This window comes from Leptosomus discolor, chromosome 1 (assembly GCF_034619465.1).
Source record: "Leptosomus discolor isolate bLepDis1 chromosome 1, bLepDis1.hap2, whole genome shotgun sequence".
Lineage (NCBI taxonomy): Eukaryota > Metazoa > Chordata > Aves > Leptosomiformes > Leptosomidae > Leptosomus > Leptosomus discolor.
Window position 1 is genome coordinate 168,940,666 of NC_141391.1, and position 17,733 is coordinate 168,958,398.

Sequence of the window (17,733 nt, forward strand, 5' to 3'; positions counted from 1 at the left end):
TCTCTCTCCTCGCCAGAATAGCATGCCACCTTGTCGAACCCCCGAGGATGCAAGCTGGGATTATTCTACATAAAGTCTCCCTTTGTGGCATCTGAAATAAAAACCTTTCCCCCAGAACTGCCACTGTTTTGATAGCAAATTCCATGCTGAGTTGTACAACTGGTTACTCAGTTCTTTGGCTGATTTTAAGAATTGCATTTAGAAGTTACTCTGTATTAGAGGCATTTAGAAAAGATACTTATACCTGGTACTGGTACTCTTTCAAGTACTCTTTTAGTCTCGTTGGTAATGGCAGCTCACAGATCTGATTTGTGCATTTGTTTATAGTTATTCTGCAGCGGTGTTGCAGAGACGGAGCAGACGTATAGAGAGGTTTGTTCAAGTAAAGGTGAACTGTTCCATTCGAAGGTGTTTCGGTTCTGTCCTTGCACATAAGAACATAGTACTCAATCAAATGCACAACGCTGTTGAACTGTTTAAGTCTAGATCTGACACAAGTGATAGAGTCCAGTCTAAACTTGCCATCTTGATATTCTATACGTAGGTTGGTCGGTCCCGCTGATGTTTTTACCGAAATAGTCAGTAGGTACTCTGAATGTGAACTATCCCTAACCAAGAAGGTCCCTTCGGGGGCATCCTGTAATCTCTCTTTGGCTTCGGCAACAGTCATGTTGCCCCAGTACCATCCTGTTAAAAGAGGAGAGAAATAAGGGTTTTGTTTATTCCTGTTTTTTTTTGTTTAAAAAGCTGCTCTTTGGCTGATATACTGGTAGTAACCCGTTTCCTTTGATGTTCGAAAGCTAAAGTCCTGCAGGCAGTAAACTTTAATTTGCTGTTTAAATTCATTTGCTTTATAATGCGTCTCGTTTTCACAGAGCCTTCCAGGTCATTGTTTGTTTCCATATCTGTACCTACACACGCGCAAACTTTCCCGCAGTGCCCTGCGACGCTACCGCCGCAGCCGCCGGCCCCCGGGCCGCCCGTAAGGTAGCAGGGACGCGTCCCGCGGCCCCGCGCTGCGACGCGACGCGCCGGGGCGAGCGCTGCGGTCGCACGACACACGCCGGCAGCCCGCAGAAAGCCCGCTCTTGGTAAGTCTAGGTAGGCTGCCGCTGAGGCGAGCTTTGCCTAGCAATCGGAAGCAGAGAGGGGTCAGAAAACAACTTCGGCCGTGCGGCTGCGGTCCTAGCGGGGAGGCAATGAAGACAAAAGCCCTTCCCTCCGCCCGCGGCCAAGCGCCGCGTCCTGCGGGGCCGGGCGAGCCGCCGTCACGCCGGCGAGCGGAGCGCAGGTACGCGGGGCCGAGGGGATGCGGCGCCGCCGCCGCCCGCTTCCCACCCGCGGCCGCCCCGGCCGGCGGCAGCACCCGGCCCTCTCCCGGCCGGCGATCCCGGGCTGCCGCCGGGGCGCGGCGCTGCCGGCGCGGGCGGTGCTTTCGCTTCGGCCGCCGCCGCCCCTCGCCGCCGCGGGGCCGCGACCCCGCAGCGCCGGGCGGCGACGGCAAGCATCGCCCCGCCGCCAGCTTCCCTTCTCGGCCCGGCGGGGCTCCCCGCCGCGCCGCTCCGCTCCGCCTCCCCCGGGACCGCGGCGCGGCGGGCGGCGGCGAGCCGGGTACCCCGGCGAGCGCCACCGCCCCGGGCGCTCCCCCCTTCCCGGCCGCCTGGGCTTACCTGCCCGCCGCAGCTCTTCCATAGCCGCGGCCAGTTGCGCCGCCTCACGGGACTCCTCGGCAACGGGCGCCGCCGCCCCGGGGTGCCCCCAGTGCTCCCGGGAGCCCTCCGCGCTCTCCAGGGACCCGGCGGAGCGCAGGGTCATGGAGGGCGGCGGCGGCGGGCGCGGCCCCGCTCGCACGCAGGTCGGGGGCTGCCCGCGGGGAGAGGGCTCCGCTTCGCCGCCGCCGCGGTGCTCAACGCCGCACCGGGTGCATGGCCCCGGCCCCCGGCCCGGGCGCCGCCTGCGAGCGGAGAGAGAGCGTGGTTAGCGGCGAGCCCCGCGAGAGGCGCTCCCGACGCAGCCCCTGCGTTTCTGGCGCTCCTGCTTCGGAACTTCCCAGCATCCAGAGGAGGGACCCGAGGCGAGAGATCACCTCCCGGCGGAGCGGGGGAGGGACATCTCCTCCCCCCGCCGCCCGGCCTGTCCCCGGCTCCCCTCCGCCGGGGACGCGGCGGCGGCCCGCGAAGGTGGTCCCGCGTTATCGCAAGGGCAAACCCGTGGATGCGCCACTCCCTCGGCCGCGGTAGGCGAGCCCGGCCGGCAGCACTGGGGGCGCGTTTGGGGAGGGAGTAGGTCATGAGGGAGAGCTGAGCACGTAAAGGTGTGAGTGGGGAGGGGTAACTAAGGAGCGGGGCAGGTCCCAGACCCGGCGCTGCCCGGGTTGCACGCCGCGGTGCGTAGGAACGGCACGGCACGGCGCGCCTTTCAGTAAGGTCATACGCGGAGTCGTACCTCTAGGAACGGGAGCCCGGCGTGGGCCGTGATGCCGGGCCGGGAGCGAGCCTCTCCCGGGCAGCGGCGTGCCCGAGGGGCTGCGAGGCGGGTGTCCGGGCAGCGCCGGCCGCGGGAAGGGGCAGCGAGGTGGAGGGCGCGATATATTTAGCGCAGGGCAGGAAATGTGCTTTTCCCGTTCTCTTAAATGCTGACATTACAAAAAAATTATCTTTCCGCTCGGCTGAAGCGAACGGGAGGGACAAAAAAAAAAAGCCTCTCGCTCTGCCACCGTCACGGCGGGAGCGACACGGAGCCGGGCAGCGCCAGGGAGGGAGAGCCTAGCCGGCTCGGCCAGGGGCGAGGAGAGGCTCACGGGGAAGACCGGGCCCCCCGCTGGTGCTTGCGAACCGGGCAGAGTCTCTGCCTCCAGGTGCGCAGCAGCCGCCAGGTGAGAGGTTATGCCGAGGTGGCTCCTCCTGTCACAAGTTCCGCGGCGGAGCTCAGAAACTTTCCCAAATCAAACTTTAGTGGCAGCCGATAGGTTGCTCCGCCGCGTTTCTATCGTAACATATGCGGGCAGGCACTCGGCAACCCCCCGGCAAAGCCCTTCCCCGTCCCCTTCTCCCCCGCGCAGGAACAGCCGCCGGCGGCTCGGGGACCGGGCGCAGGTGCGCCTGCCACCGGGGCGGCTGCGGGGCCGCCGGCCGCAGAGCCCCGAACGCAGGTGGGGGCAGCCTTGCCGGGGGTGCCCGGACGCGACCTCTTGTGAAGGGGAAGCGCCGGGAGCGCCTGGCCGTGAAGCGCCGCCGCCCGCGGGAGCTTGGCGGGGACGGAGGGTTTACGAGGCGGTGGCAGCTGGCTGCAGCCAGGCGTCCCCCGGCAGGGACGAGGAGCGCCGGAGCAACCAGCCTTCGGCTTCAGGGGAGCGTTCATCCCGCCTGTCGGCAGCTCCGTGCCGGGAGCAGGGCGGCAGGCTCCCTGCTCTCGAGGAGCGGCGGGGCAAGCGGGTGCAGGGCCGGGGGAAGGCGGGGGAGACGACGACGGGACTCACCCGGGCTCGGCGGGACGGGGCTGGGGCCGCCGCTGCCGCCGCCTGGAGGTGAGGCGGTCAGGTTGTTCTCGCTCCCGGCGGCCTTGAGGGACCGAGGGTGCACAGCACCCGGCGCCGGGGAGAAGCGTCGGGGCTGCGCTCGGGCAGACAGACAGGCTGCCGCTGCCGGAGGAGGATGGTGCTCCTGGGGAAACAACACCCTCCGCTCCCCCCCTCTCCCCGGCGCGGGCGGTCTGTTCGCCTTTGATTGCGAGGCGAGGGCATCCTGCCCCCGCCGCCCCCCCCCCCTCCCCCCCCACCCCCCCCCCCTTCCCGGGATGGCTACATACAAAGGCTGCTTTCCAGGAACTTTCCAGGAACCGCATCATGTGACAGGACCCGCTCCGGCGCCTCCACCGCGATCGCGGCCAGCCGGGGGCCGACGCACCGAGCCGCCGCCCCTGTCACGCCGGGGCAGCGGTCGCCTAACCCTTCCCCCTGCGTGTGTCCGTCCCTCCGTCGTCGTGTCGTTGTTTCCCCCCCCCCCCCCCCCCCCCCCCCCGCCCCCTCCATCTCACGCTCCGCTCCTCCTCCGCCCGCCGAGCCGCGGGAGACGCGCAGCGAGCAGGTCAGTGACCGGGACCGCTGAGGCACCGGCGCGCGGGCGGCCGTTGGAGCCCGCCCGGCGGGGCCGTGCCTCGCGGGGCGGCGTGCGCGCCGCCCCGCGAGGCACGGCCCCGCCGGGCGGGCTCCAACGGCCGCCCGCGCGCGGCACCTCTCGAGGTAACCGGGCGAGCGCGGGAGCGCGGCCCTCCCTCTCCCTCCCTTCCCGCCCTTCTCCTCCGCGGCGGGGTGAGGGCGAGGGGTGTCCGGCGGCCTCGGGCACCTGAACGCGACGGCGGGGCCCCGGGAAAGCGTCAAGGCCGAGGGGAGGGCGGAGGGGCCGGTGCCAGGAGCTCCGTGCCAGAGACTTGAGGCGGTCGAAGCTCCTGGGACGACACCCCACCCTGGTGGCCCCCCCCCCCCCCCCGCTTTTCACCCTCCGGCTCTAAATACCTCGTTGCTACAAACAGCCGTTACCCGCCGATGCGCGCGCCGTTCCTCCCCCCCCTCCCGCGCGATTTATAAAAAAATTTTTATTTTTTTTTTTTTTTTAATAAACCCGAAGCTGTTTGGGTTTTTTTTTGGCGTAAAGACGATTGATTGCGCTGCGGGTGCTGCTCGGTAACCAGCCACCTTCCGCCGCTGCTCGGGCGGCCTCGACTTTAGAAAGATACTCACACACACACACAAAAAAAAATGGGAAAGAAAAGAGGGGAAACAAAGCAAAAGTAGCCGTATTAGTCTCACCCCTGCCCCTGGCTGCAGGTCAGGGCTCCCTGCAAAATTGCACGGCGGTGTTTGGGAGGGAGTCTTTTTCGGGTTTGACGGGAGAAGGATGAAGGGGTGTTTTTTTAAAGTCCTCAGGCAAAATAATAATGTAAAATAATGCAAAAGGATCCCTTTAAAAATCGGGAGGGAGCCGTTGTTATCAAAGAGATAAATGAATATGTATTAGGCTGGCTGAGGGAGTGGGGCAGCTGGGGCACGCCAGCTCCCCTGCACAGGGACATTCCTGCCTTGGGTCGCACTCCCCAGTAACTTCTGAAATTCCACGTTTCTTTAAAAAAAAAAAAAAAAAAAAAAAAAAGGAAAAGAAAAGGGACGGTGGAGGACAGTTCCTGAAGGCTTTTGTAATAGATATTACTTACAGTTTTTAAACATCAGGAGATGAGTGAAGAGTATTAGAGTTGATAGTTCTTTTAAAAAAAAATAAGTGCTGGGTTTGGTAATCAAGCAGATTCATCTAAGGAAAGAAACAATCCACTTTGTGAAGTGAATTGGTCAGTATGGTTTCGTCTGTTTGTAATGCCTGGGTGCTTTTGAATTTAATTTATTCAGTTTATGAAAAAAGGTGGTTTTAATCACTGACAGCACCGCAGATTTAGAATGAGGTCCGAGGAACAAACACGGGGTTTCTTACTTAGGCATTCTCAGAAGTGGTTTAAAACAATTTATGACTTGAAGGTCATTCTTGTTCCTGTTTTTGTCCGTGCAGTTCAGATAGCCTCAGATCCAGTCTCCAGTGGCTCTTGTGGAATCCCCACTAACTATTTGTTGGATAGATGTGATGAGGGGAGAGAGTATGTCTGTGCCCTTTGAAATTTAGTTGACAGTTCTGCTGTTGATGATGTGAGATCTTGCATAAAATCTAATTTGCATTTCCAGAATTGACTGGCTTCACTATGGTCAGAAGAGCAACAATAAAAAAAGGAGGAATACAGACCAATTTTTATTATTAAAATAATTCCATATATGTATATGCAGGCACAGAGCTTTTGCTCAAAAATATGTTATTTTGATAGAATAGTGTTCAAATTAGGGCTATTCCTTTAAAGTTCAGTAATTCATCTTAGAGAAATGGAATGCATCCTGTCTAGATGCAAAGCTGCTTTTTGACAGCTTTGCTGTAGTTCTTTTTCCCTGTGTTGGTTATTAATGGCATTTTTATGTGGATAGTATCTCAAGACTTCCTTTGCTTCTGCTGTTTATTCGTCACTTGAAGTCATAATAATTTGTTTCTAAAACCACAGCTGGCTGCTATAAAGGCAGAGAGAGGAAGACCATGATTTATGTGGTGAATGAGAAACAAGAACAGAAGAATGCAATAAATATTTGTTGCTTAAAACTTGATATTGTTATGAAAAAGGTAGCATAAAAATTAAATAGGCAGTATATCAGCAGGATCTTTCCTAAACAGAGTTCTGTTAATTTTTTTTTTTCATGAGAAGTTAATGTCCTTTAAAAATAGTACTAAAGATCTGATAAATTTACAAGAGTAATGAAATTCAAACTTAAAAACTGCAAATCAATCTTTAAATGACACTTTTGGCAACTCATAAGAGTGCTTCGGTTCACAGTTACCTTTATTCTCTGGTATGAGACTTCCATAAGTACGATAGGCTCGGTGGAGTAAGTTAGTATTTCACTGTTTCTTTCAGCGTTAGTCAGCTGGGTTTCTCCTCTGTCTGCATGAGTCTTTCACACAGTCACAGGGGAGAAAAAAAATAATGTTTAAGGGTAAGAAAAGGTGATTAAATTAAATTACTGTTGGGATTATGGGCCACATGTGGTGCATGAAACTACTTCAAGCTACTTTTTAGCTTCTTTGGCATTAGGATATTTAATACATGCTTGCTCTGCCTTAAGTGTTTTACTATATAAAAAATTAGAATGGGGTAGGAGAAAGATGTGAAGTGGAGAAAGAGAAAAGAAGCTGCAGACTCTGAAACTTAACTTTCCTTCATGTAAACAAAGCAAGGTTTTTTAATTTGCCATGTAACAAACAGTAGTTCTTCTAAACAGAGTCACTAATTCAAAGTGAAAACTAGTTTATGCAAATTTGTGAGTGCTTTATTTATTTTTAGCCTTTATGTTTTGGGGGATCAGTTCTAGGACAAATACTGCCTGTATGTATGCAGTCGTGAATGCTTCTGAGCCCGTTTTAGAGGTGTATCTTCTGACTGGAGATGAAAGGCACAAACTTAAGGAATATCTGATTTCTTGTCCAGATACTTGCTACCATGCATGAACGTTTTGGTTTGAGCACTATATCATCCATCTAGTAGATATTTCTAATTGACATTTATATTAGTAGTGGAAACATGAAGAGTTCTTGAAAATCACAAGCAGAATATATTATGTTTCTGACTTGTTTTCAAACGTATATGCTCAGAAAGAGAAGGGGAGGGACGAGTGGAGGTATTACTTTTTATTTTTCCTTTAGGCAAAAATCCCTTTCATGACCAAGGAAGGAGGCAACAACTTTTTTGACAACAGCGTGAAGTGCCTGTTGCTAGAAATTATTTTCGCTTTGTTCCTGAAAAGTATGCCAAATTTGCTGGAGAGCTAGCACGCTGGTTTATTTATATAATATGACGTGAGCAGAAGGGGGGTAATGCATTTTTGGCCCAGCTGATTTTGCTAAATTTGCTTTGATTTGATGAAAAAGTTTGCTGATTTATTTAGCTAGATTTATCGAGCTACCTGGAAGAATACAAGGGGCCTTTCCTTGCTCTCTGCATCCTTACTTCCTGAGGATGCAGCACAGAATATCCGTTATCCGTGACATGCCATTTGGTCAGGTAAAACCCGCTTGAGTTAGAAGGCCAGCTATTGCTTATCGCACGTGTCCATGGATAGACCGTATTTTGACAACTGTTTGCCTGAACTGATCTAAATAACAGCATGTGAGTGCCATGGTTCCTCCCTGTCGTGCCGTTACACCGGTCAGGCAGCGTGTCTGGTTCCTGAGAATCATGAGAAATATGAATATTGAGCCTTTACCTCATGCAAATTAGAACAAGTTCATTTTCACTGCGCACCACAAACGAGGCAATGTGAGCCCTTAGAGAATGTCTCATTCAGCAGTTAGGAGGAAGGTTTGCTTATTTCATAGAGCGGCTAAAACCTAATAAATACAGCAGAGAGAAAACAAGTATTTTTGTAAATAGGATCACTCTGCTTTTCCCAGCTGCCCAAGGAACAGAATGTTTTGATGAAATAGACTATGATGTATACCAAACAATTTTACTCTTAACCAGCTGCCACCTTATTTCCTGCCATTTTTATCTATTCAGATGTGAATGATTTATCTTTCTTGAGAATATACATTTGGTAAAGGAGAATAATCAAAAATTCAGTGAGTGATTTCTATGAATCAGTGGTGTTATAAAAGACAACCAGCACTTGTAATTTAAAAGCAAACCATCAAGAGACAGCACTAAGAGAGCAGTACTTTGAAACAACATCCAGATTATTTTCTTCCAGAGACAGTGGAGAAAAAGAAGGATCATTTATTTTAGTTCAGTGGACAGGTAGATGGATAACCACCGGCAAGCATGAAACTCTGACAATAAAAAGGTGTCATTTAAATCCTTCTCTCATCTTATCATGTGCTTCATACTGTTTAAAACTTAATGGTAGCATCTAAAGGCCTCAGCTGCATTGAGGAGGAGGTTATCCAGACACCCTGAGGATCTTTAAATAAAAACATGAAACGTAGTGCTTTTATAGCTTCTCTAAGTTACTATTTACAATTTAAAGTAAAACCAAAATAATATAAAAATAATTTGGCTGGTCTCGTTAAGGAAAAGTGGAGCATGGCAACACAGGGCACTAAGTATAAAAAGAAGGTGATTCACACAGCAGTTTCACCGTGTGCTACACTAGGCTTCTTGATATAAAGCAGAATTCTGGTCTGTTACTTTGTTATTTTGTGAATTATCCAATTTCACTCTTACTAGAACTAGCTAAATATTGCTGAACATTACCTGAGGGTAATTTGTAAATATACATGCTTTGACAGCGATCTCTTCCCTATCGCGCTTCCTTTTTATGAACACGACAGAAAAAAAGACTACTGGCAAAAACCGTTTTGGCAGGAGTAATTTTAAACAGCTACTAGAATACTTGCTGTGGATTTCAATATTCAGATTATAGTGTAAGATGATGTGGCTGTAATACTTATTTACCTTGGGTTTTTCACCTGAGAAAGTGCGTATGTGCCTGAGAAAGCGTGTATAGGTGTGTATATACGTGTACGTCTATACATACAGACGTCCACAACCACGCTCTTTGAGTTCTGGATTTTTTTGAGAAATGTACACTCTTGTCTTTGTTTTAGAAAAATCCTAGAGATGGCACAGCTGAAGGCACTGTGAAATCTTGCATTCTCCTCCTGGATGCTGCCAGGAAAAACAAGCCTTTTATGCTGGAGGAGGCTTGAGATGTTTTCCTGCCAGTTGCGAGTCCTACTTCTCAAAGTAAAAGAGACCAAGTAATGTCTGTGAGAAAAGTTTTCCTGACAGACGGCATGCAGGCAGCTTTCCTGGGTTCTGTCAATCCATAAGTAATTAAAGTTCCTTTGCTGGCGAAGAGTCAGTTCTGAAGTGAATAAGGAAAATTCAAACAGGTGATGCAGTGGCTATCTCCGAAGGAGAGAGTTTTGAGTGCAAAGTAAGGTGAAGATGAAGAAGAAACTGGGTTATATGCCTCTGAATAAATGGTCTCCCATCAGAAAAAGATTAATTTTAAATCGCTGTTCTAGGTCTTGTATTAAAGATGGTTTAATTCGCCTGGAGCTATTTGGCCTTGAGGGTGAATTCCTACAATTAAGTGTTTATGATTGAAAGTGCTGCCATGGAAAGCAGACAGATGAATATCATTTCAGGAGTACTGTGAATCATTAAATGAGTTGTAGAACCTTTTCCTGGGCATGAACCACTTCTGAATTTCAGACCAAGGCTGTAACAGACTTCAGCATAAGGCCTGACATGCTGCTGTATTTGGGAGTTTGAGTAACAGGATCATCAACATGTACTAATGTGTTTACATAATTTTAAACTTCTCACAGTTAATTGAAAATATGCTGCCCATGGTATGTGTGTATGCTGCTCGGATCAAATATATTTTTTCAGATTAGTGCGTCGAGTGTTCATGTCAGGCAATGAACTTATCCTGCCCCTGACGTGTTGGCTGCTTCTGGCTGCTTTCCCCACTTCAGTATAAAGAGGGGCTGGACACGGCGCCTTGTACAAGCCTGAGCAGATGACAAGAAAACAGCGCTACCTGCCACTGCCTTCTCTCTCTTTTTAGTGCTTGTTTTTTGTCAGAGGGGCTCAAGGCATCAACCTGTAACTGACTGGCATGTGGGGAGGACGTAAGCTGAAATACAGGCCTGTCGGACAGACTGGCACTTTTGGGGCTCACCAGAGGAAATAGACCCAGGGCTGCTCTTCCTGGTTAAGGAAGGCGCATTGGTCCACAGCTCGCCTTGATTTGGCACTGCCTGTCCATCCCCAGGATCGCTTGCCCCTCCTGTGAGCAGTTTTGCCGGTATGTGGAAGTTAAAGCTCAAACAGCAGTGGATAAAATTGGATAGACTGCTTGAGGCAGTTACTGTCTCGCCGCCTTGTACTGTACCTGAGCCACCCTTCCCGTGGCTCTGACAGAGCACTGCCTGCAGCGGGGATGATGAGAAATGAACTTGAGCTTCTCCTCCGAAACGACCTCAGCTTTCAACCTGGCGGGTGAAGATCAAGCCCAGTTTCAGCGTGGCTTAAAACTGCAGTCATTCAGGAGCAGCTTCATGAGCTGTTTGGTTGTGAGGTGGCAAATTCTGTCACAGGGTGGGGTGAATGGTTGGGGATGAGAGTAGTAACTCCTTCAGCCATCTGATTTTAATCCCTTACCATATGCGACTTGAAGTCCTTAGATGCCCTCTACTGCCATAGACCAGAATTAACAGATGGCTTTGTGTAACCAAATTCAGATTTGCTGAGGTTTGTTATTATCTCTCTGTAAATGAATGGGTGAGAGAAAATAATATCCATAATTATTACAAAATATGCAAAGCCGTTTATAAAGTGTGAGTTTGGGCTAGACATCTTTTCTGACTTCCAGTGGCATTGCCCTGTATTTCAAAATTTTAACACTGTTTTTAGCATTCTTTTCAGAGCTCACTTCTCTGATAAATTATCCCCCTGGGAATAAATTTGATCCAGAAAGATGCCTGAGGCACAGCAGAATTTTTCCTCAGCATTTCAGGCCACATCATGCTAGACAGAAGGAAGCTGCAAAACCTGCTGCTGTAGATCAGTCTCCGTTCTGGGAAGGAACTAAAGGATGCATTTAGCCATCAGATGTGTTGTTTGTGTAAGACAGAACAGCAGGCAAGAGTCTAGATCTAAAATGGAACAAGAATGACATTTTTGTCCCACGTTTGCCCGTGTTATGACAGCTTTTGTGTGCTGGCAGGCACAAAGCAATCCCAAGTCAAACAGAACCAGTCCTGGAGAGAATCACTCTACAGGCTCTGAGAATCAAGTGTTTCTGAGGTGCTTGAGCTTTGACTGTGTGCTTGTATCAACTCCTTTTCCCTTCTGTAAGGAAAATCCAGCAAAACGATCCCACCTCTAATTCCCCAGCCTGGGTTCCTAATGCTGATTTGACTGAGTGGGTTTGCTCCCAATGACATTAGCAGCCACGTTCCGTGTACGTTTTGAAACGCGCCCAGCCTTTTCTGAGGGCAGTCTGTTACTGTTCCTTTTGCTCTAGGTGCTTGCAGGGATGTTACAGGTAGAAGCAGGCATGGCAGGAGGGAGCGGGACCTTTCCAGCACGACACGTGACAGCCGGATCTGCCCCAGGTAAGTCAGGGGAACACGTACAGACGACATGCAGGAGGGCCTCTGCCAGGCTAATATAAAGCTTGGCTTCACTGAAGGCATGAGCTTTCACACTGTGCTTTCTTTTCCCATCAGCACAGTCCTCCACTTCGAGGCACGCTGGTCTAGAATATGCCACTTGCATTTTTCAGGAGCTTTTGTAATTTTTCCAGAACATAATCTCAAACCAACAGAAGTCCATAGCAAAATCTCGTTGTGAATGGGGGCTTTGTTCTGTGAGGCTATTTCTGAAAACACCTGGCACTCTGTTAGCTGTTGCATAAAAGGCTGAAACATGACTTTGTTCATGTGCTTTTGTTTTCAGCATGTTCATTCCTTCAACCCGCCTCCCCCTCCCCTTTCTCCAAGAAATATGTGAAGCTCTTCAAATCCTCCTGGCGGGTGGGCTATATATGGTCATGGTGGCAAACCTGTGAAGCTATAACCCTTTACACCACCTGACAATGTGGTCTCATTTTTACTAGATCCTTATTTTTCCAATTTCTTCACGTTCTTTCAATGGCATTTTTTTTCCTGTCCATCAGGGAGTGGAATCCTGCATCCAGACAATGTAAGTAACAGCTGTTTCCATTCAATTTGCATTTATATACTTAACACTTCAAAATAGATTATTTCTAGAAGGTTTCACAATCTAGTCAAAATTCCTACTTAGTCAGAGGTACCAGTGAGATGTTAATGAAATCCCTTTGGAGTGGCTAATGGAAAAGATGCAGCAACAACAATGAAATTCCCCAAAACGACTGATCAGTTATGCTTCTGACAGTTACACTTCAACAATCGATCGCAGAGAATCTTTTAATCTCCCTGGGCATTTTCAGGATCAGTTCTTTGGACTGTTCTAAGTGACAGTATGCCAGGTCAGGAGGCGAATTGTTAAAAAAATCTGTGCTGAACTGGTAGTGTATTTGTTGCAAAATTAATTTATCATATGCGTGCAGCTGGAAAGGGAAAAAACCCAACAAAACACCACCTGGCAAGCTATGTAAAGGAAAAAGCTTATTTGCCCGTGTCACACATTTTTAAATAAATAAACCCCTTATGTCCTGAAAATAACTGAAAACCAGCTTTTTGGGGTTTGTACCACTATTTGCTTCTGTTGATATTTCACTAGCCTGGAAATTGAAACAGCATTTTTATTTAGTAATGCCTAAATGAAGATTTTAAGAATCATGTCCAATTATTGTGTTGGTTTTTTTTTCTCCAGAAAACTTTGAAAGCCTTTCACCTCATTACTTTGCCAAATGCCTCAACTTGAACCATTTCTCTAGATTTCTTTGATCCTCTGAAGGCTGAGAACTACAGAACATGGACATTTAGCAACCTTTGGTACAGTTCATGTGCTCCGATGTGGACTGTTGAAGAAGATGCTTGTTCCTCAATCCACATTTTGTTTGAAGTTATAGAAATGCACTTTTTTCTTTGTGTATTTAATTTTGTTTTTCCAGAAGAAAAGTCCTGTTATTTTTACAGGAATCTCAACTGGGACATCTCTGAGCCAGATGGGACAACCTTGTTGACTCAGGTCATTTAGAGGACGGCAGTTATGCGTGTGAGTTGCTGGTGTTGCGTGTCTCGATAAGCCGGCACGACTCATTCACACTTGGCAGTCTGAACAGACGAAGACAATCTGAGCTCGGGCTATCTGTAAAACTGATGTTGAGTCCCAACTACCTGATTTCAGAGGGCACGCTTGTATTTCTAAATGAAGTCCCTGATGCCGAGAGGCTTGGCTTACATTCACACTAGCTGGGGCTGGTTCCCTCTAGAGCAGACACCTACATTCACATCACAGAGTACTCCTTGAATTCTATCTGGTGCCCCTATAGACCTAACAGGTAATTCTGTTTTTTTGTGTAACTTTCAGTTTGAAGTACCTGAAATTACGTGAAACCGTACTGCAGCCTGCGAGGATGGTGCTTTCCTAGCATGAAAGCGGGGGTACGCGTTGCACGTTTTGGGACACAGTAAGTTTGAGTGTGTGCAGTCAGCTTGAGCAGGTTGGAAGAACGCGTAGGGTGAAGTCAAACAAGGTGTCATCCAGGGAGCAGCAGGGGTGTGCAGCCGCTGCTTTAGAGAGGGCTGGGTGGAACAGCAGGGAGTAACAAAGAGGTGGGGGGGATCAGCGGCCGGAGCTGGAGCTTGCTCCCCAGCCTGCAGCAGTAAGGACTTGCCCAGAGGGACCCCGAGCATCAGTCTGCTGCTGGGGACCACCCGCCTGAGGTAAATAAAGTACAGACACAGGTATTTTGACTGCAGGATGAACGCTTCGCTCTTAAAGAAATTTAAAGCTTCTCATGTATCATTTCCACAGTCATGAAAAAACCTTGGTTGCATTGAAACAAAACACCAGTTCCAGCGACTCAAGGTTTTGCCCTTGGTCTGGCCAAGGACTGGCCAAGCACTGTGTAGGTACTAGCCCCAGCTGCTCTCCATCAGGACTGCCACTGCTCTGCCACTCACAGGCCATTGTGTCACCTTTCAGCCTTACCAGTGGCCTCTTTGGGCTCATTTCAAGTATTTTTCTTCAACAAATATGGCCATATAAAGTCAATGGATTGCAACTCATGCAGCCAACATAGGACGTGTGTATTTTAGATTTGGACATACAAATATATGCTCTAGAATTTTTCTGCTGCCTTTCTTATGTCTGCTTATGGTAAACTTTACCATTAATTTTGTTTGCACTGTGCCTTTACTCTGGATAGGAAATCCTTTTTCTTAATCCAGTTCTAAAATTCGTGGAACATGCTACCAGCCTTAGTTTCCCCACTACTAATGGCAGGATTTTAACTGTATGAAAGATGCCGTGGGGGAAAGGGAGTTTTATAAAGATACGAGGTATTCTTGGAAAATAACAAGTGAACCCTTACCAGTTAGGTTTAAAAATTACAAAACAACAAAAAATACGCAAAGGGATGGGAAGCCTCATGCTGCGGTACACTGACCTATTGTTAGCTATCCAGGGTCAAGGAAAATCTTCCTGGCATCAGGTTATGACTCAGTTGACATCCTCCATGTGTCTGAACTAAAGCAGAAGGTGAAGGTCGCTGCTGCAGCACAGCTCTGATCCAGTGTAACCCCTACAGATGTCAACTTCAGAAGAATTATTTGTTTAAACAAATACAACATGAATTTGAATAGCGAGAAAACTAGCAGTATTTAAGAACACTCATCTTTACACAAAACTATAAAGCTCTGTTTTGTTAGCATTAGTGAGTTGGAAATGGTTTGTACAGTAGGGTGGTGCTTTAATAGTTTCGTCTTTTACTTAGGTTAATTTTTATTCTACATGATAATGCCTTAATGCAGTAGCGTAATCTAACAGTCACTTTTCACTGTTCACTTAAGTTTTCTGTGATACTTACACGGTTACTTTTATTAGTTTTGGCAGAAGATGCTGAAACACAGCTCTTTCAGATTCTTTTTTTTCTATGGCATCTCGTATTTTGCTGGTGGGGAGATTCTTTTGCTGAGGAACTGTAAACTCTGGTAGCAGTCAAAACTGCTGTTGAAAATGGTAAACGGCCTCTGACCCAAGGCTGTTTTTCATCTCGACAAGCAGTAAAGCTGCACGTAAGCACAACTGGTTTCTGTGTTTATTACTTACTTGATTTTGCAGAAAGTCTGCTTGGCAATGCTTCTCAGTTCCATTGGCCCTTCCAACCTCCCGTGTGCCTTTAGGGGCTGAAAACCTTTGTGATACAGCGATTATCACGTCTGACCTACATCACGACACGTAACAAAGCCGTACTGCAGGCCGTGACCTTTTACATCTCTAGAAGCCATGCAATGGAAAATGGCTGACCAAACACGCCGTTGGGTTCATACACTTCCACGCAGGACACAGCGCAACAGAAGGCGGGAGCTAACAGCTGTAGGTATTTACAGCGGAACTAACAGCCTGTGTAACTTTTATTTAAATTCAGGTAATTCTGTGCAAATCACCCAGTAAATTATCATTTATTGTGTTCATTTTTCTAGAAGTACCCAGAGGTAACAGTTGGGATCAGGCCCTCATTAGAAGAGGGGCCATAAAGATAAATAAGTAACTATCTTCTTTTTTCCTATGACTACACACTGAATGAAACAAAAAAATAACAGCTTCAGTATTATCTTTTAGCATTAGAGGGCTGACTAAATATAAGGAGGCGAGATTAAAATCCTACACAATTTATTCAAAATTACAAATTAAATGTGTGTGAATTACTCTCTACAGAAACCAGAGTTCCTATCTATGGACTACATGCTATCGAAGGCTCGCAGAAACAGGAAAAATACTTTTATCTCAAGTGAAGTATTTTTCCTTTACATATAGGCTTTCTTAAAAACCCAGGTAAGACTGCTTTTCATTTGCTCTGACACAGGCATCTGAATCTCAACGAAACTTCATCCTCCCTTCATAGGTGAGAAGGAAAAAGCACCTCCAGAGCACAATGTGTGCGACAGCCTAGACCATGACACCTTAAAATAAGATCAGCTGCCTTGTGCAGGTACCTTTTTTTGTGTCAGCTGACTACAAGGGGAGTCTACAAAGGTTAACTCAGGCCCAGATGTCTGGTTAGTAGCTGTCTCAGTCTTAGAGACTAATCCAACTTTTACATACCATGGGCATACCATTTGTCTGATGTCTATTGTAGAGACTGGACTTAAAGTCAATTTTATTATATTGTAGCATTAAACCAAAATATACATCCTCTATGACAGAAGAGCAGTCTGCATCTGTTTGATCTCTTCATCACGTAACTTTGTACTGGGTTTGAGGATGGAACGAGCGTGTGAGAAATTACAGCAGAGCAGCTGCTAAAAAACCCCATAAAGACGGCAAGAATGGAGAAACGCAGCGCTGGCTTTAACAGCGGTCATTGCTGCGACTGGCAGCGGTGCTGCACCAGTGACTTATTCTGGTACCACAGAGTTTAGACACGGCAGCTGAAATGGGGGCCTATGAAAGCAGTAAATGGACAAGGAACTTCCCTGTAGCTCTGCGTAACTGGAGGGGTGGGAAGGGATGGGTGGGCAACTGCGCCCTCCGTTACAGTGGTGAGGAACTGAAGCACAAAGACGGGTGTACGTGGCAGTTGGTCCCATTACTGCTCCACCGCTGGCTCATTGTTTGAAAACGGGAGGGTGGGGCTTTTTTTGGTTAAGTGTGAACATAGGCCTCTGCTACACGTTACAGGCTGATCAGTCACAGCAAACAGGCAAGTCCAGCAAAAGAACCTTCGACCCTTTGCATCCAACCGCTTTCAGACCGGCTAGGGAGTTCCTTTCGCTTAAGTACTGACAAATTTCATTAAAGAACAGCTAATGCGTGTCTTCCTGGTGTTAAATTTGATGATACAGCTAAATCCTCCATGGTTTCAGACAAACCCAGTTGCGTTATTGTGCAAGACTGCCTCCTGGTGGTAGTACCAAAAATCTGCAGAAGACGATAATTGCACAGAGAAAGGCAAAAATCCGCTTTAAAAGCATGCTTCCTTTTTTAATTCAGGTCTAACTAGAGGAGAGGAAAGAAGCTTCTTTTCCCTAGACATCACGAGAAATTCAACTGCAATTTCAATGGTTTGAATTGAGGACAGACATTTTGGCACTTGACTGAAACTGTTTTCTAATGGCCCACTAGCCTGCAAAGCCAGAGACTTTTAGTGAGACGTAAAAAAAAAAAAAAAAAAAAAAAAAAAAAAATTAAAAAAAAAATCAGTCAGTACCCAAACCCCAGAAATCCCAAACTAACTTTCAAATGGATTATTCTTTTGCATAGAAGTGGGACAAGAACCAAATGGATGGATTTCCAATTCCAAGTTTCCAAGTGAAGAGAAACAGATAAGGACAGCTAAATTTGTGTGGCTGCTCAAGGCCCAGATAATCAGGAGGACAGCTTGGAATTACACGGAGTGGGATTTTAATTAGGTCGTGCTTCAGATGACCCAGGAGAAGGACTGAGTATAAGAGAAAACAGAAAGATTGAGTGTGGCAGCGCCGTGCAGGG

At 48.2% G+C, this 17,733-nt stretch overlaps 1 protein-coding gene across 1 annotated transcript; it reads right to left on the reverse strand.

Annotated features, from left to right (window-relative positions):
* SOCS2 (suppressor of cytokine signaling 2) lies at window positions 1–1,815 on the reverse strand. The gene is made up of 2 exons (XM_086471003.1): window positions 1,671–1,815; window positions 1–687 (listed from the first exon to the last, which is right to left on the reverse strand). The coding sequence occupies exons 1-2, from the start codon at window positions 1,813–1,815 to the stop codon at window positions 239–241; spliced, it is 594 nt and encodes a 197-aa protein (XP_086327129.1). The 3' UTR covers window positions 1–238.
* Window positions 1,816–17,733: the final 15,918 nt, after the last annotated feature.